General features: G+C 33.8%; 2 protein-coding genes and 1 long non-coding RNA gene across 4 annotated transcripts; 1 reads left to right on the plus strand and 2 right to left on the minus strand.

Moving 5' to 3' along the window:
- Nucleotides 1-244: 244 nt before the first annotated feature.
- On the minus strand, nt 245-1,015 carry LOC133805793 (cystathionine gamma-synthase 1, chloroplastic-like). The gene is made up of 3 exons (XM_062243946.1): nt 701-1,015; nt 497-592; nt 245-376 (listed from the first exon to the last, which is right to left on the minus strand). Exons 1-3 carry the CDS (start codon nt 728-730, stop codon nt 245-247), a joined length of 258 nt encoding a protein of 85 aa, XP_062099930.1. The 5' UTR covers nt 731-1,015.
- Nucleotides 1,016-3,491: 2,476 nt separating this feature from the next.
- LOC133807172 (uncharacterized) lies at nt 3,492-4,891 on the minus strand. The gene is made up of 4 exons (XR_009879215.1): nt 4,704-4,891; nt 4,483-4,584; nt 3,667-3,717; nt 3,492-3,553 (listed from the first exon to the last, which is right to left on the minus strand). It is a non-coding gene; the product is annotated as an uncharacterized LOC133807172 (long non-coding RNA).
- An 8,393-nt stretch (nt 4,892-13,284) lies between these two features.
- On the plus strand, nt 13,285-16,612 carry LOC133804031 (uncharacterized). Of its 2 annotated transcripts, none has more exons than XM_062242177.1 (8): nt 13,285-13,442; nt 13,872-14,078; nt 14,581-14,641; nt 14,789-14,825; nt 14,928-15,005; nt 15,080-15,152; nt 15,927-15,966; nt 16,176-16,612. In XM_062242177.1, the coding sequence occupies exons 1-8, from the start codon at nt 13,401-13,403 to the stop codon at nt 16,226-16,228; spliced, it is 591 nt and encodes a 196-aa protein (XP_062098161.1). In that variant the 5' UTR covers nt 13,285-13,400; the 3' UTR covers nt 16,229-16,612. The 2 variants fall into 2 exon arrangements, with proteins under 2 accessions (XP_062098161.1, XP_062098162.1); XM_062242178.1 differs by having other exon boundaries at nt 16,179-16,612.
- The last annotated feature ends 3,238 nt before the right edge of the window (nt 16,613-19,850 follow it).

Genomic DNA, 19,850 nt, shown 5'->3' on the forward strand with positions numbered 1-19,850 from the left:
CTACAAACTGAAAAGCTCTAACAAAAGCAATTTTATCACTCTGCCTAGGCATCTATGCCAAAACTATTTACTCCTTAGGCCTCATAGTAATCTGAATTTTATTTGGGTTATTTATAAGCTAAACTTTGCTAATCTTTTCATTAAAGAATATGCATCCATGAGGGTGTATGATAATCCGACCTTGTCATGATAAAACTTACTACTGACAAATAATAATTACATTTTCAATCAATATATTGAAAATTCAAGGGCAGTACCAATAAGACATAATTGCTGGTTGATCCACAATACTCTCACAGCCACCAAAAGATGGGGCAATGTATGGAATTTTAAGTGCATCAATGAATTTGATGGTGGTATGTAAGTCGCCATCAATCTGCATAGTCAAGCAATACACCAGTTGAGATTGAACATACCAATGAGTAGAGGTAGAAATAACATATATCGGGCTCACGAAAGCAAGCTAAATAGATGAAAAATAGTCAACAATGCTCACATCAAAACTGACGACACCACCAAAACCAGTCATTTGCCTCTTGGCAAGTTCATGTTCAGGATGACTTTTCAAGCCAGGATAATAGACCTGAGCCACCTGTCAAAAATGTTGTCACACTATCAATTCACAATACATGATACTAACAAATAAAAAGATAAGTATTAAATTATAATCTGTCCAGTGACAAATTGCTGCATCCTGTACCTTAGGATGTGCCTCTAAAACTTCGGCCATCCTCGATGCTGTCGAATTCTGTTGCTGATCGAACTCTGAACTATGTTAAGCTACAAAATATCTTAAATTACAACTTGTCCAGTTACCAAGCCCAAGACTAATTCAATCAGAACCAAAAATAAAAATAAAAAAACAATGACAACACCAACAACTAAAGTTAAAGAAAGAGAAAGCTAACCATATAAAACTTTATTTTGAAATTTGTATCTTTCATAGTCAATATAATCATTCTAAATACTATCAATATACATTACATTTTCCTACCACAAAGTTTAAGATTTAACAAAAAATTATTTGCTTGCTCTCTCAATAGAATCCAATTATCAAACAGAGCTTTAGAGATCCTAAAAGTAATAACAAATGCATAGTAGAAAAAGTATGGATAGGGATGACTGAAAAGATACATATGTGACTGATGAAAAATGTATCCAAGAACCTCATTTCTGAAAGCCTGGCCAATTTGAGCAGCAACAAAAGGAAGCTTGTTCCCATTTCTGAAAGCCTGGCCAATATAACAGATGCCTCTACACCCTCAACAAGAGATGCCTTGCTGCTACTATTGCTCCGGATTGCTGACTGAACCTGATGAAGAAACAATAACCATATAGAACCAGAACGTTCTCTTTTTTAGGTAACAAACAGAGCACTTGATTTAAGACCAAAAGGAGACAGAAACAGAGGTCTACCAACCCAACAAAACAGCACAAAACAATGGAGCGCATTAATTCAACCCCTACATTATTTTACCTGAGAAGACGCACTTTTGAGTACATAAAGTACATGAGAGCGAATCATACCCAATGCTCGAGACTGTCATAACAAAAAAATTACTAAATTATTGGAAATGGAAACAAATTTTAGTGGAAGAATGTGCAAAAATGTAACGTTATCTAATCAGCTATCTGCATAAATTTGTTTCTGCCTGCAGTTGTCGAAATTTGAGTAAGTAAACGCCGGATTCAGCATACTGTGGATTGTTTTCTACATACCTAATATAAAGTAGATAATTTTTAAGGTCATCAAGTTGATTGAGAAAATAAATGTCTCAACAAAATATGCTAGTAATTCCCTAAATCAACATATAAATTAATGGTACGACACAAGTAATATTTAATGAATGCAACTAAAGCAGCAAAAATAGATACATAAATATATATGATGTAAATAGCATCCCCTTACGCTATGCAGTCATCAAGGCGTTTGGGCAGAGGGAGGAAGTTCTCATTGACAACATTCATATTTGGAGAATAAAAATTTGTAGAGATCTGCACAAGGATAGACAACAGCAAATCATTTTGTAATTATAAGAACCGAATAGTTTACTATAATACACTGTCCAAGTTTTGAATCAAGTTTTGTTAGCACCCCAAATGTTCTTTCACCTGAAATATCAAATTACAATGAAGAAAAATTATTTCTTAGCCTCTACAAGAAAAACTGATGAATGTAAAAGAAGAGAGAGAGAGAGAGTTATAAGATTACATGATAATATATATATATATGAACAACAAATTGTAATTTTGTTTTCTTCAGATAATAGATATACATATATATACATGGTTAATGCATATCCTTCTATATAATGTAACACCAAAAACATGACACAGATCACTAATTTGGGAAAAGAACATATCAGTATAGTTTTATTTGTTTGGCCCAAAGAGAGAATCAATCCCTTATTACCCGCTCTTTACGCAGACCAATAAGCACAAGAGATATTTTGTCTTCCATTATACAGTTTCAAATATTTTAAAAAGTACAATCCCAACGTCCTACAAAAACTATTATAAACACTAAAGAGAAAAAGCAGTTTGATTCTTCTGTTAATAGCTTGGTAAGGCATATTTAGTTAGAACTTAGAAAGACAGTTGTATAAGGTAAATGATATCCTTCCCCTTGAGGTAGAAATTGCAGCTGACATAGGGGCAGAACTCCATAATTTTTACAATCTAAGAAATTGATAGGAACAACTGCATTGCATTTTTTTAAGACACAAACGCATATTGGTGAATATAAAAATACTAGATAAAACTGACTGTTGGCCCTTCTTTATGAAAGCTTTTCAACCAATGAAGCAATGGCATGTAAGAAAGTAGCAATTTAATCCAAAACCCAAATATATGATTGCCATATTCACAAAATTGAGTTCTAGAAGAAAGAACATGAATATTTTCATCCTAAAATGTGAAATTCCATTGCTTCATTTAATAAATTGGTTTCTTAGATGATGAAATTAAAAATAATAATAATAATAATTGCACTGGCCCAAACAGTTTGCAACTTAAGAGGGGAGGAATAAAAATAATAATAATATTAATTAGTTTCCCAGAAAAAAGAAGAAAAAAAATGAATTGTTTTGCATCAATATATAATTAATTTGGAGCTCATGACTTGGTAGATACTCTTGCAGTATCTAATATTTTGATGGTAGTGATACTGGATTTGGCAGATGTTTTTAGAGATGATGGGTAAAAAAATACCAACAATTTCTTGAGAAGCCATATGAAATACATTTTCACGGCTCACACCTCCATCTCTTAAAAACAAGAAGACACTTTGTTTTCCTTTAATAAGAATCTACAATAGGCAATGAACATCTATTTACTTTTCTAGATTTATAGTATCACCGTTTATTTCTGTGTTTGGTTTATCAAGTGACTACATGAGCTAGGAAAACTGCCACCATTTATTTCGAATTCAAAAATAAAAATATAAAAAAAGAACAGAGAGAAATAAAAAAAGAAATGTTTCATGTACTCACCTTCTCAACATAAGAGCAGACCATATTTTCAATATCTTCAACAATGGTTTCCGGTTGTCCCTCTGCAACAGCCAAATTTTGTTACTTGATATTATATATTCATTATATTTACCAAATAAAGAAAGGAATTGCCATTTTCTTTGACTGAATTATATAGATTAGAGAAAATTATTACCTACAGCAACCTTTGTCAACCTAGGAAGATCTATGACTGTCAAGTTTACAACTGCCAGAGGAAACGTGATTTTAGTCATTATAGATTATACAATTAAAACCATCGTAGAATATAAGTGTTTCATCAACAAGGCAATGTAATATGAATAATCATCCATAGAATCCAAGAAAACAAATAAAGCTCAAGATGAACACTTGTATGAAAAGCTAACAGTGATCTCCAATTTCATTTGCACAAATAAAGCATGCTTGTAACAATTTACGAGAAGAGTTTAAGTGTATATAACAGACAACAGAGTATGCTTTCCATAAGAATTTACAGTTTGCTAGTGGATTGGATTACCGATCATTGTAGATGGACTAAAGAAATTATAAATTTCACAGCAGATCCATCAAGGAGTCGCCAGCAAAACAAGGTTACCATCGCAAAATAAAAACTTTAAGTATGACAAGTATAGCAGAATTTTCAATGACATGGTAGAGAAGCTGAAAGTGGGTTGCCCCATAGTTGTTTGGTGTAATAGATTTTAAGGATGTATTACTTTTCTGATCTTCTAAGATATTGGAGCTTTCTGTTGCAATTTTACAGTATGGATAACTTATCTATGCTTAACTTGTCTTTTCTTCAATAGTTCTTCAGACAAAGAGATTCATCAGCACACATCTTGGTTAATAGACAATTAAGGGGTATAAGGGACAATCACCACCAAGAAGTTGCAATATAAAGGAAAGATTAAAAAATAAGAAAGGATATGAAATTTGAGAAATTACTGATGATATATATTTTTTTATTTCCATATGAAATGAAAGTACAAACCATTTGGAGAATATATGCTCAGATGAATTGGAATGTTAGATATTTGCTTAGATTTCCCAGTAATACGATCTATCTCATCTTGGATCTCCTTACGCACAGCAGCTGCAGAAAAGAAAAAAATACAATAGAAAGAATATCTTTAAACAAATAGAATAAAAACCCTCAATAAATGATAAATGTCTTAATCGAGAAGAAATTCCCAGATAAGAAAATTAACTCACCAAAATCAGTATACTTCTTTCTAGGAGCATGAAGAAACTCCGCATACTCAGTCTGACCATCTTCTGTCTTATGAAGTTGCAACACCAGTGGCCTCCTCGTAACAATACCTAGAAATCAGGGACCTTTAGTTAGACAAACTAAAGAACTGTTCGAGATATTGGATACAAAATTCTAAATGATTTTAACTCTTATGAGTTGACTACACATCTTCTGATTATTTTTAAAAGCCGAGTGAGTGCACCCAGGTATACTATCTAGCATGGAAGGACATGTCAGTGTCACAAAATTAAATGGTCGATTTGGTCAAGTAGATTCTTTAGATATGTCAAAACATTTTTACAATGATTCCAACAGATAAAAAAGAATAGCTATAGATGTGCTAGCCAGTCAAAACCTTGCAATTTTTTCACAGTTTGCTCAATTTTTTCCTTCTCTTCATTTATCTTGACACATTTTTCTTCCAATATTCGGACTACAGAGCCAATTTTTAACAGGTCCTCTTCAAAGACCTGCAGTGAAATAAAGAAACTCAAGAAATCCTAAATCAACACATGTTTGTATTACAAAATTAGCACAAGGCCTTATATTATTCTAAGTGATACTGGTACAAAAACAAGAATGAAACTATATTACCAATTTCTTTAGCGTGTCTCATAACTAGGTTTCTACAAGTTCAACACATCAGAGATAAAGCTCTCCAGTAAATACACTTACCATTCTCTCCATAACCAGCTGTTACTTTCAAGACTGAGCCACCCACGCCCTCTGCAAGACCGAGCCACCCACCCCCTCCGTGAGACCGAGCCACCCACGCCCTGAGCCCGTCATTTTCACAAGACCCACGAGCCCCTGTCATTTGCGCCGTTTGCCGATGATAGGGAAGGTCGGGCTCCATAAAGACAGGTGAGAGAGAAAGAGGGAAGGAGAGAGGTCTGGTGGGAGAAAGAGATCCGAGAGAGAGGAGATGTGCCTCTTCTCAGGATTTGTCTTCCGTGAAGGGGAGTGAGAGACCGAGAGAGATAGGTCAAAGGGAAAGGGGAAATGGGTCAAAGGGAAATTGGCGCTTTTTTATTTTATTTGCCGCCTGAAATTTGATAATATACCATAACTCTTTTTAAATAGTATTATAATGATGTGTTATGGTAATGGGTGTTTGGTGTAGTGACATATATGCCCAATATACCCAAAACTGGTCAAATTATGAAAATTGCCCAATTAAACAGAAATGGGCCCACATGCATATTTAATACACCTAACACATGCATATCAAGTCATATTATAATATAACTCACATAATCACATAATGATGCACATAAATATCTTATAATCACATAATTCTATAATTTGTCATTCTGGCCCCTTAATCAAGGCCTTAAGCCTAATTAGGAAATTTGGGACGTTACAATATGGAGAGAGAGAGTGTGTGTGCTAAGCTGATAAATGATGTTCTGTTCTACTAGGTTCTGAGGTTACCTTCCTAACTAACTAAGTCACCTCTTGGACTTAAAAGACCAAAATGCCCTTTAGCTCATTAGTTACTCTCTAATGCTCACAAGGGAAAATCTGTCATTTGCCATTTTTCCCGTTAATCATAACTAACGTCTCACAATTCCTGTTATCTCCAATATCCTCGAATATTCTCTAAATTATTTCTCATTACCTGATAAATCCCAGTAATATACTAAATTACCAAAATATCTCTAGGCACACCCCGAGTTGGGTATTTAACCCCGTTATGACTAAACCGCTACTTTGCTCGCTAGGATCATCTCGTGCCGAACAACCCAAATATATCCACATAATAATGTGGTCTCAATCAATACGACACACATATATATATATATATATATATATACAAGTATGCCCTCAATGTGCCAAAATTACGAAAATGCCTTTCTAATAAGAAACGGGCCTGCATGTATGCTTAATACACCTAAACATGCAAATACATACATATTATAATATAACTCACATAATTCATATAATCTTGCATATCATCACATAATAATGAAATTAATCAGTTATTGCCCTTCTGGCCCCCTAATCAAGACACTAAGCCTTATTAGGGAATTTGAGACGTTACACTATCCTTACCTCGAGCTCTACCTTGAGCTCTTCGCTCTCTTCGGCCTTGGCAGAGGCCTGACGGCGAACACTGTCTCCACGTGCTCCTCGCACATCCTCTGCTAGTAGTGGAGGACCGCTCTCGCTGCCACATACTCCGTGTGAACCCTGGCATCTGCCAATGATTTCTTCGAGTCGCGGAAGCTGGACAAGTTCATAGGGCTTATGTGTTGACCCTTCTGGAGAAGCTCGTACTGGCGTAGATGAGCCTCAGTGACAAGGAAGGCGAGACTCATCTTCTTGTCTGGGAAGGCCTTCATTCTTTGAAACCTCTCGTTGTAGGCATCAATGTGAGGAGTGTGGCAGAAGGGACCTACAAAAGACTCAACTCCTAAGGACTAGCAAGAAGGGGAGGACAAATAAACAAAAACATCTCGAGGAGAAACTTACCAACCCTGGAAAATTCCAGGAGTAATGTTGGATTGGTCCGCGTGGGAAAGCCACTTGTCTAGAAAAAGTAGTCTTTGTAGTCCCGCGCATGGCTCTTGTTGCCGCACGGAGCCTTGTAAGACATGCCCTGGTACGTATACTTCATCAAAGTATAGCATCTGTCATGGTTCCCTTTCTTCGGGCATGCTCAGAAGCTGTATATGTAAAGGATCTCTACCAGAGAAGGGGCGGGCCAATTCTGCCTTCTGTATAGAACGAAGAGCTCTGGTAACACCTGATATCCGTTCGGGGATAGCTGGAAGAGGGCTATGCCAACGAACTTCAGGAAGTCAACATAGTATTGATGAGTGGTAGCGCGACTCCTACCTGGAGGTGAGAAGTGCTCCACGCCTCGAGGCCATGGACGCTTTCATGGGCCCTCTCATTCTCTCGGGACAAACGCACCAGCATGTCCCATATGTCTACTCCAAAGTGGGCTATAATCCTGTTAAGAGCTCCCCAATGTCTCAGCTTGCTTGGGGGCTCCTCTGCCTCGAAGCCTTCGGTGATATATTTGTTGTCCCCTGGAAGAGGACCTATGTTGGCCTCCTCTTTCGAGATGCCAAGTCAAAGGGGCCTCTCCACCATTGGAGGGATGTCTTCCCTCACCACAAGGGCCTTATTATGCTCCGGGACCACTTATTTCCCCTTCTCGGGAAGTCATCCCATGTCTCGATCTATCTCCAATATTTCGTTGTCGAAGATATAATCCTTGTTGGTGGAGGTTGTGTAGCTCTTTAGACATCTAAAACAAAACCAAGCAGTTAACACCTTCACCAGAAGAAGGATAGGCCAAAACGAGAACCCCTAAGACTATTGCTCGAGGAGTGGAGGAGAAAGAATTCTAAGGGACTAGGGTGTCCTCGAAACCAATGGATTGGGTCTGGAGAACACCATTGGAGATCATGAACTTCGCCAAAATCTGAAAATTTTCTAGATTCTGGTCGAATGTCCAGAAACGCGAAAAATCGCATAAAGCGCATAATGAGCCATTTCGACCATTAAAAACGACAAAATGGGCCCAAAATAACTAAAAAGAGGTCAAAAAGACTTCTAGATGCCATAAATATCAAAGCCTTGTAGGTGTTGTGCCATGTGCGGACTCGAAAAATATTTCTTGTTGATCGACCAGAAGAATGATGATTTCCTCTAACTGTCCAGGTCGTCGGAAATGCAAGAACTGGTGAGGATTTTGGGGTATGGGAGTGATGAAGCTTGGGGAGAGTTTGAAGGTTTTGGCATCTTCAAATTTCAAATGGCCAAAGTGAGTATGCGAGAGGCTGTTCTCAAGTTTTATACTCGAAGAGCTTGGGGTGGAAGTGATAACTCTATAAAATAGAGTTATTTTACCATATTTTATATGCTAATTGTTGCTTAGTTCTTGAGTTTTTAATTAACTTATTAAGTTTTTATGTAATTTTTAATTTATTAGTCTTAGTGTAGTTTTATAGATTTTTATATGTTTTTATATATTTTTTATTATAATATGTTGTAATTTAATTATATGAAATTTGTATTGTTAAGTTAGAAGTTAAAAATGTAATTCTTTTGAACTTAAATGCTTTATTAAATTAAGTTATAATCAATATTTTCAAATAATTAATATGATTTATTTATAATTGAAAATATTTGATTGTTATTTAATTTATTTTTATCTTGTAGGAATTATATTGCATGCTTGAAAGAAAGAAGAGAAAAGAAAACAAAAGTGGCATTTATGAAGAGAAAATAGCAAATTATGGCAGCCATATCCTTCAGCAGGCCCGCCAGGCCCACTGCCACCTCCACCAGCCTTCAGCCTTCAGCAGTTCCCCAGCATCCATTCGGCCACGCCAGCTGTCACCCTTGCTTCAGCCATCAACCTTCTCCTTCTCAGCATTTGGCTTCTACATCACCCAGCAGCCACCGTGGGCCTGTCAGCCGGCCCAACCCCAGCTCGCCCAGCAGGCCCCTTAGCGCCCCAGCCGCCTGTCACTGCTGTCCATACACCCCTTGAGCCCATAAATTTGCTCATTGTCCCCTTGTCTAAAATGCCACCTTTTTACCCATTTTCTACACACTTTTTACCCCAAAATCATCATCACTCCTACAATTTACCCCTATTTACCATATTATTATTAATTTAATCAATTTACTTAATTTAAATTGATTATTTTAATAATCTCATTTTGGCTATAAATAAGGGTTTTGAAGACCATTTTGGGTGCTTAATGTTTTGGTTACCATCTTTTTCTCCCATTTTCTCTCTACCATTCTCTCTTCCATTTGGGTTTTTTAAGAGCATTTTGCAAGTATGTATGTCTTTTACTTTGTAATTTCTACTCTAGTTATGTGCTTCTAATCTTTTTCATAAGATTATTAAGATCATGATGAAGCAACTTGTAACTAGGTAATATTTATGTTGTATGTTGATTTCCCTTGTAATGCAACAAAGTCTATGGATTTTTCTTCTTCATATATTTCTTTCATCTTAAATATCTTGTATTTTAGATTGTTAGAACATATTTACACTTTGTTCTTCTTAGTGCATAAACATAATATTCTTTGTGTAAGATGTGTCATTAAATTGTACACATCCATGCTAAGAACAAAAATATTATGTTTTACCTTATAAATAATGTTCATTGATTTATTTGTTATTTCATTATATTGATTTATACTAAATGCTTTGAAATTATAATTTTGAAAGGTGAAGAAAAATCCTATCTTTTTATAAGAAATTTGTACTTAAAATTATAAATCTTTTTGGAAAATGATAGTTTAAATTATTTTAACTATCACTAAAACTTGGGAATCAATATACTAATAAATATTATTAAACTTACATTTTGTGGATTCTAGTATCTTAATAATCTTTTCTTTTAACACTTATTGTCAAATCATTATTGGTTTATTTTCATTCTCTTAAATAGCTTTATTTTTCAATCTTTTATTTTATGTTCATAATATTAAAACTCATCAATCTTTGGAACTAGGTTAGAATTTATTACTTTTGATTTAAAATAGTTTTCTTTTTTCGATTTTAGACAACTCCTTTGGGTTCGACCTCGTGCTTACACGAAAACTATTTTATAAATACGATTCGTGCGCTTGCGAGTATAATTTTAAACATACCCGTTTTGGGTCCATCAGGAAGCCACTCCACCCGATCGTTGATCACCTACGGGGTAGGCACTCGAGCGTGATCCAATGGTCATGGTTATCAAGGCACAGATCGCGATCATTAGCATGCGAAAATGAAGCCTCAAATTAAGGGCGAAAGGACACTTCAGGTATAGATTGGATGTCTTGGGTGTGGAACATACTCCTTATTAATTGCACCGATTGATGGGCCCAGCAATGGGGAGTCAACACGTGGATTTACCTTTTTCAAGTGTGGCGTCATGAAGAGCCCAAACGTCACCTCCCGAAGAACTTTGAAATTACTCCTCTTAGACTAAGTTTCCACTGTCCGAGAACAAGTGAAGACTTGGGGGGAAAATATTGTCTGTGATTTCATCATTGGACACGTGGCAGTCATTAGAGAAGTAATTAAGCTCATCGGGAGATAATAAAGCTTTGGAGCTCGCCCAAAGCTCCTCAGAGTGTAGTCTCCCCCCAGTAAGTCGTGATCCCATTTTAGGCGTGGATCTCCAAGTGAGGCCACGTCCTGAGGACCAACATAGCAGTCTTCCTGCCTTCGTAACCCGATAGTCCTCCAGGTCTAGGAACTTTGTCCTCAGGGCCTAGAAAGAGCACCAGGTGTCAGACATTGCAGCCTTGGACCACCACAAGACCGTCTGACAGCTTTTTGGGTGCCTCGAATAGTGATGTCGACACTACTACAAAAAATGTCTCTCTCTGCGGTTTTTTTACTTAATACACTGCGGTTTTCGAGAGTATTGAAAAGCGCAGTGTATTCGACCACAGAGAAAAGTGGTATGAAAACCGCGGAGAAAAGCCACACTTTTCTCTGCGGTTGTGTTGAAAAAACCGCGGAGAAAGGTACCCTTTTCTCTGCGGTTTTGTTAATACAACCGCAGAGAAAGCCATTTTAATAAAAAAAAATTATTTTTCAATTTCGATATATATAATTATTTTCATTTCCGATTATATATATTCTATTTCATAAAAAATATAAAAAATTATGTCAAATACAATACATTTTAAAGAGTAAACATAATTAATATTAACATTATCAAAATACATAAAAGCTAGATAAATAATATAAAAATAAAAAAAAACCGAAATAATTAAAAAAAAACAAAAAAAAAGTCATGTTTTAGTGATCAATACCTGATTTGAACAATAAAAATGACTTTTATTCCTTCCCAAACGTTTAAAAACGTTGGAAAAAAGCTTGAAAATCACCCTATAAACATACATTCAAAACACATTATACTCAATCAATATATCTTCATTTTTGCCCTAAAACTTCAAAACAAATCAATATATATATGTATATTTACATGAGTTGTAGCCTAAATATGGAAGAAAATGAAAAAAAAAAACTAAAAAAAAAGGTGAAAAGAGCACTAACCGTGGCTGGGGAAGAAGGGTTGCATCGTTCCTCTCGAGTCTGCCAAAGTGGAAGAAATTATAAGAATGAGTAAGGTTGTGAGTCGAGGGTTTTATGTAGGGTAAAAGCTTTCTCTGCGGTTCCATAAAGAAAACTGCAGAGAAAAGTGTACCACTTTTCTCCGCGGTTCCATAAACAAAACCGCAGAGAAAGGTATTTTCTCTGCGGTTTTGTTTATGGAACCGCAGAGAAAATGGTACCTTTCTCTGCAGTTTTGTTTATGGAACCGCGGAGAAAAGTCTATTTTTTTCCCATTTCGTGTTTCAAACTCATTTGAACCTTTTCTCTGCGTTTTTAATTTAATGCTAGAAAAAAAGCGCAGAGAAAGCCTATATTTGTAGTAGTGCGAGTTCATACACTCGACAATTGGTATTTTCCACAACACCGCCTGACATAGGAAAACGTGCAGCTGCATTCTGACAGTGTTAGGGACATGCCTCCTTTGAAAGAGTAGGATGGTACCTGCAAATTGGGCCCCGTGAAATCTGCTTGGGCCTACCGCCACCTTTGTCATATAAAAGTGTTTTAATTAGGCCTTTAATCCCACTTATGTGGGAATATTCTTGTAATAACTCATCATTAATAGAGTTAATGGCCATCAACCTCTATAAATAGGGATAAGGCACCATTGTAAAATTGTTCACAATTTCTTGCACTCACAACACTCTCTACATTGCTTGAGAAAACCTCTATTGAAGTTTGTCATCTCAATCTTCAAGAACACTAATACTAAAAACTCGTGGACTATGGTTGTTTTATAACCTCAATCACATAAAATCTCGGTGTTAATCTTCTTTAATTTATGTTATTAAGTTGATAGCAAAAAAGATATTCAACAAAAAATATATTTACAAAATAATAGTATTCTAGAAAATTGCAAAAGCAATACTTTTGTATTTTTTTAAAAGAGATATTTGCAGCATAAATACCTACTTTTATTTTTACAGCAAAAATATTCAATGTTCAATATATGTTAAAGATAAATACCTAATCTTTTTTCTTTGCGGCAAAAATATCTAAAGTTTTTAAAACATTACTTTTTTCAATACCTCCTCTGTTGAAGTTGTTAAGTGTTGACTCACCAGATATGTATTACTCTGTAATTTATGTATTTTTGTTATCAAAATATGTATTATTTAAATTTATATTAATTTAAAATATCTTTTCAATTCATTTTTCTAATTTAAAATATATATATTTTTAAAATAAATATAAAATTGACCAATTATAAAGTGACAAATGTTTACTTAGTCAATATGCTTAACAGTTTCAAGACATGAAGTACTGACAAAAGCAATGTTTTAGCAATTTTATATATTTTTGTCGTAAAGAAAAAGTAGTAAAAATAAAAAATTAGGTATTTAAGTATAAAATACATAGTAATTATGTCGTAAATATTTTAAATAAAAAAATAACACGGTACTATTTTAAGTCTATATCTTACCCTGTTTATAAAAGCCGTACTTCGGGTGTTCGAACTAAAACAAATGCTTTTCCACTGCTAATTGCAGGCCATACTGGTCCTGAATTAATCTCTATCCTTAAAGTCTTTGATAGCCACCGACTCCAACTCCAGCTCAAACCTATGTTGGATTCGTTTCGAAACTCTTCCAAGCTTCCCAAGAAGGTATTCGAACTCTCTCCCTTCTTCCCTTCTTTCTTTTTTCCCGAGTTTCCTTTACACACACAATTATGGCTTTTGATAGAACTGGGCAAACGAAAGCTTCGTTTCCAAAATGGGATAAACGGTTCTTAATGTTCCCGACATGGGTTCATCAAAGCCCTCCGTTTGGTTTCCGAGGAAGTTGGAGCTGCTGGAAAGAAAGTGAATTTGCGTGGCTTCTTCTTCTTCTTCTTTTTTTTTTTTTTTTTAATTTTTGCCGTTTTAGTTTTTCAAATAATCGAAGCACATATATTGCTCATGCTTAAGCTTTACAGTTGTGTCATATGAACCAAATGCGAATTGCGAGTTGATTATTTTAGCTTAAATTATTTGCGTCTTTTATATCAAGTGGAATTATGACAATTTCACTCTCATGGGTATCATTCAAAACAGCAACAAAATCAAGAAAAAGAATGGTTAGGGTCGAGTTTCAGGGCAGAGAACTTCATTCCAGGTCTTGTTATTGGTTTCATATTGGGTTTGCTTTTTGATTTATCAAAGGCCAGTGGAAACCAGACAAATGCAAAGAGAAAATGGTCGTCAAGCAAGCTCCAAACCCAAGATTTGGTCTTAAATAGTGGTGATCAAGAACTTAAAATGGTCGGTCCACGAATTGCTTCTGCTCTTATTCTATTTGCTTTCTTATATTGTGGTTCCCTGACCCTTGTATTTGATTTCAGGCTTAAAATGGTAGACTTGGGTAAAATTTATGTTGTTCATATTGTAGGGTGTGGCACCATATTACTCAATTTTTCTCAAAAGCTTAAGGTGTTAGAAAGTATATTTTTATTATAGTAACGAGGCAACATGTTATTTTTAGTGCTAAGGAAACTTAATGCTGCTATATCATGTAAAGAACCAGAGGATGTCTCATGTTTCCAGGGTAACTTTCAGTTGAAACCTGTAAATTCTGGTGAACATAGTTTTTCAGTCATTAGCTATTTCAGTTTCTTTGTCTTCGTTTTTAAATTTTATTTGGTTTTGTGAGTTGCTTCATTATAAGTTATCTTATTCGAATTTTGACAACTTGATCAAGTGGAATTCTTCGTTTGTGCTTTGCTAATTAATGCTCTGAGTTAACGTGTTGGACTACTCATGACAGGTTCTGGTAGTTAGACTAGACCTGAAGATGAAATCAGGAAAGATTGCATCTCAATGTGCTCGTAAGATAATTATTAGTTTCTGCATTGTGACTTATCTTTCCGTTTAAACCGTTTCATCACCTGCTCTTTTGCTTCATTGGTTTTGTATTCATCATTTACTTTGTTGATCTGTGATCATTAACTTAATTATTTAATTCACAAATGCAGATGCTGCCACAGGCATGTATGCAGAACTTATGCAAAGGTGATTGTTGCTATGTTCTTCTTTCGGTCTCAATTTATTATTGGACTTTTCTACTTCTTATAAATGATATTTCATGCTTGAACCTTTCTGTACATATTGCAGCCGCCGATCCCTTTTGAAACAATGGGAGCAATGCGGGCAGCCAAAAATAGTTCTCACCTGCAAGAACCAACAAGAAATGTTAGTTCTTCCTTGAACACGTATTAAGAACTCCTTTTCTGCTAGTTATGCGAGCTAAGGTTTTTCTTTTCCAGGAATAAACTGAAGGAAGAGGCTGACGGCATTGGCCTTCCTACTTTTGTTGTTGCTGATGCTGGGCGAACACAGGTATATATACGATATTGATTCAGATAGGATAGCTCAGCTATGCAAGGTCATCTTAGGAATTGAAGTGCAAATGGGCTGTGGTAGTATTTAGTATTTTTTAAAACAAAAAACATTTGTGTTTTAAATTAAAAAAGGTCTAATTTTGGCTTTTTTAACAGAGAAAACTGTCCTGAGGTTGAAATGGATTCTCAAATAAATAGTTCTTTTGAATGGTATAATCCACATGGAGACATACTCCTGCTACTTTTTTATCCTTCTGGAATTGGGATTTTATGAAATCTGAGTTTCTTCTCTCAGTAGTAGAGGTTGGACCTATATTATAAAACTTTTTAGTTTAGACATATAGTCCATTGCCTGTGCCTTCTGGGATCATTTTGAGCTCTTTTAGGACATAAGTGGACTCCATGATTTAGGTTTTCTTTTTGTATATATTGTAAGATTTTATAGAGGGATGGAAGTTTAGAATGTAGGAGAAGGTTTTTAGAGAGTTTGAGAAGAAAATGTTGCATAGTATAGAGTGGGGTTTGGTAAGTAACACGGGTTCCATCAAAACCAATTGGTAATGAGTGGAGTAACCCATAATCTTACATCTATTCGATGTGAGACACTCTAATATGTATTAAGTGCAATGGTACATTTTGGGTTTGAATTAGGTGTATTCATTCTTTCTGGAACTAGATGCTCCCTTACTCGATCTAAAATTATCCTATTCCTTTCTGTAAAGAAAAGAACCAATTCAAATTTCTTGTCGTGAAATTTCTTACTTTTACCCAGGTTTCGTCAGGCTCAAGAACTGTTCTGGCCATTGGACCCGGTATGCCTCTTTTTTACTTTTCTGCTTTCTTCTCTCTCTTATCACAGAAATATTGGATGCTTTTATGCTAAATTTACTATGCTACCTCCATTAATCCCTTGCCCCTTGAATTAATGAATTGAATGGGACCTAAAGATAGAAATCTCTGCCTGTGTTGTGTTGGTTGTTTTCCTGTTATCTGTGTGTATAAATGCTTCGTTGTTACTAAGCAGGACCAAAAGTCATTATAGATTCAGTGACGGGAAAACAAAATCTGCTTTGAACTTGTAAGGAGGGGTCTATTTTAACTGGCTTACAACTGTTAGCTGATTTAAGCGCAAGTATGGTTCTATCATGAAGAGAACAATTTCTTAACTCTTCAAAGGTGATTTGTAGCCAAACTGGAAGATGTCTACATATCAGGTTTTCTTTTTATTTCAACACACTCTGTTCCTTAAGTAGAAAGCTCCCATTCTGGAGTAAGAGAAGGTATGATTTTTATTGTATTAAATTGTATGCAATTTAGGTATCTTAACGATGAAGAAGAGCTGAATTGTATGTTAAACTGAAACCATTAACAAACTAGATGAAAAGTGTGGAAATTTTTCCTTTTTTCGTCGGTTCAGTTGTGACATTGGAATTCCATAACTTTTATATTAATGATGAATTTCAACCTTTACAAATAACACAAAAGTACGAACAAATTATATATATAATTTTAATTATCATACAACAAAAATAAAATTATTATAATAAAAATGATAGATATTATTAAAATTAAGATTATAAAAATAAACATTAAAATGGTTGCTACACACATCACTTATAGTATAACTGACACATGGTGTCTTATACAAACATGGAACGTCGTTGAGCGTCGCTGCTCAGCGACGTTTCATACTGAACTTGCAATATGATACATTGCTTTTGCATAAAGCAACATCCTATGTGTGTTGGCGTCATTTCTTATTTTTATTGACATCAAACAATGTTACGATGATTTATATAGAAATGACATCTCATGGTGATGTCTGACATTCATATTGTAGTATTGTCACCTAATCATCTACAATATAGAAATAACACGTTTTGTGATTGTTTTAGCTCATTGCTCCTCAATTATTGCAATTAGAGCACTCTGAATGACTCATTTAAAATAGTTATATTCTCTGAATGACTCATTTAAAATAGCTATATTCTAAATTTATAGATCAAATATGATAAAGTGACTCCATCAAATGAGCTACTTTAATTTTTTTTTTTTAGCTCAATATGCTATTCATTCTCAACATATTCTCAACATGTAGAGATAACTATTCATTCTTTTATAAATATTTTTCTCTATATATGTTTGATGTTATGAATAATATTACATGGTTTTAATGTTTTTATTTAAATTTATATACATATTATCTTTTTATATTTTGTTATAATTATTATATTGAGAATTATTTTTAAATTTTATATTAATTTTTATTTTATTTTGGAACAATCTAATATAAATATGAATTTAAAAGATATAAATATATTATATATGGATAAATATCATAAATATTAAAAGATATTATTGATAATTAGAGAAAAAAATTTAAATGAATAAAAAATAATACTTAAATGATACAGAGAAAAAATCGAAAAATTGATGTATGATATAATATAAAAGTTAGAGGTAAAATAGATAAAATAATGTTTTGATGAGATATTTTAAACGATAGAGAAGAACATGAAAGCAATTTTTAAAGGTAATTTCTGGAGCTTTTATTTGATAACTTGATAGTGGTTCGATTATGGCTTGATGATGCTCGATGGTGCTCGATGTGATTCTTGTAAGAGATATAATTTTTCACTCGGGTGTCCGTTTGATGTGATTTTTTTTATTTTTGGTATTTTTTTCAAGATCTACACGTTTAACATGCTCATATGCACATTTGAGAAGTTTAAAACTTAAAAATATACCAAAAGATGTCTTAAACATGAGGTATGTTTGCACTTTTGTATTTTTTATAAGTGTTACACTTCACAAATGTGCATATGAACATGTCAAACATGTAGATCTTGAAAAATGCCAAAAAAAAAAAAAAATCACCTCAAACGGACACCCGAGTGCAAAATTATGTCTCTTGCAAGAATTGCATTGAGCACCATCGAGCTACCATTGAACCATCATCGAGCAAAGTCATTTTTTTTATGAAAAATCATGATTTTGAAGGTTACATCGAGCTGGCATTGAGCACCATCGAGCAATGCTGATTTTCTGCAGATTTCAGAGTTTCAAATCTGAAAAAAAAATTGCAAAAAACAAACTCAAAAATCATGTCCAGATCTGTTCGAAATACAATATTTATTGTGGTGTTGGTGGTGGTGCTGTGAGGTGAGAGAGAGTGAAATATGAGAGAGAGAGAGAAGAGAGAAGAGAGAAATGAGAAGTGAAAAGTGATGAGGAAATTGTAAGAATATTTTGGGTAAAGTGCTAAAAAGTAGCATTATTTTAAAATGTTTAATATGCCTAGCATTTTTTTTTAAAATTATAGCATTTATCAAGTATACAAACTGAAATTTTCCTTTTATTAGACCCATTAATTTTATCTAAAAACACTATAATAGAACCTAATTTTCCTCCTAATAGTATAGTATAACAAGTGTCTTTCCATTAGAAGCCTTAAACCCTTACATAATCAATTTAAAAACGGAACAATCCTTTTAGTATATCATAAAAGTAATTCTAGTATATAGGAAATTAGTTCCCCATTTAGCCGTATAAGACTTTAAAGCATTACAAATGCCAAATTTTATTCTAATTCACCTCTAATTTTGTTTACCTAATATAGAATAATTTAAGCAATGAGGCCAAGTTTAGACTAATATAGAATCTCAAAAACGTATAAGACCTTTGAAGCATGTGTAATAATATGTGCACTAAAATTATGCACCAAAACATTATAACAACTGACTGACGCTTGATATAAATTTGATTGCTTAAATGAAATTGTCGTGTCAATTGGTGTAATATTTTAGTAACTCCTAATCAATATAATTTAATAATAATTTTTTTTATTCTAATAATATAATCGGATAACCATGAAGGACTTTGATTATATACAAATATATTTTTAATGTTGTTAACAATTTTGATTCTAATGATATAATCTGATAATCTTAAATTTTGATTTTTTTTTGTCACAATAAAATATATTCATTGAAAAAAAATTCATAATGTCACACAACCTATAAAACTAGGGGGCCTGAAGAAAAAAAATAAAATCTTCTAGCCAAACAAGTTTTTCATCTATCCAAAGAGCATGCACAGTTAATCCATGATGATGAACATGAATCAATGATACTATTAGAATTTTAGACAACAAACTTGCAATATTTTCTAACAAAGACCTGAAGCCATTGAAAAATAGAAATCTCTTAAAAAAACAGTCACAACTGCTAAACAGTCTTATACAACAATGTGCAATGAAAGACCAAGTAAATAGCTCTAATCCAGCACAAACATTAAAGACACACATTCTCCTTATACAAATTCTCATCCTTCTTGTATAGCATGTAGATATCCAATGACAAACATGAATATTTTTCAATAAATCTACAAAAAAAAGATAAATGAAAGATGGATAAGTATATTTTTAGAAAAGATAATAATATTAATAATAAGGGTAGGTAACCATTTGGTACCCTGTGTTTTTACAAAGTATCATTTTGGTGCCCTATATTTATAATAATGTTAATTTGGTACCCAGTATTTTGAAACCGTACATATTTGGTACCATGTATTTTAAAATCGTACATATTTGGTACTCTAAACTCAAATTTAATTAATAAAATTTTGCCAATTTAATCAAACTGTTGTCAATTATATAAGTTCAAAATTTAAATTCAATTACTTAATTACATATAAT

Source organism: Humulus lupulus, chromosome X, assembly GCF_963169125.1.
Source record: "Humulus lupulus chromosome X, drHumLupu1.1, whole genome shotgun sequence".
Lineage (NCBI taxonomy): Eukaryota > Viridiplantae > Streptophyta > Magnoliopsida > Rosales > Cannabaceae > Humulus > Humulus lupulus.

Coding starts and splice junctions, on each gene's coding strand:
- LOC133804031 (XM_062242177.1), top strand. CDS start 13,401: ATGTTGGATTCGTTTCGAAACTCTTCCAAGCTTCCCAAGAAG. Junction 13,443..13,871: donor CTTCCAAGCTTCCCAAGAAG/GTATTCGAACTC, acceptor CATTCAAAACAG/CAACAAAATCAAGAAAAAGA. Junction 15,967..16,175: donor TGTTCTGGCCATTGGACCCG/GTATGCCTCTTT, acceptor GTTGTTACTAAG/CAGGACCAAAAGTCATTATA.
- LOC133805793 (XM_062243946.1), bottom strand. CDS start 730: ATGGCCGAAGTTTTAGAGGCACATCCTAAG. Junction 593..700: donor TTTTAGAGGCACATCCTAAG/GTACAGGATGCA, acceptor CATTTTTGACAG/GTGGCTCAGGTCTATTATCC. Junction 377..496: donor GTGGTGTCGTCAGTTTTGAT/GTGAGCATTGTT, acceptor TTGACTATGCAG/ATTGATGGCGACTTACATAC.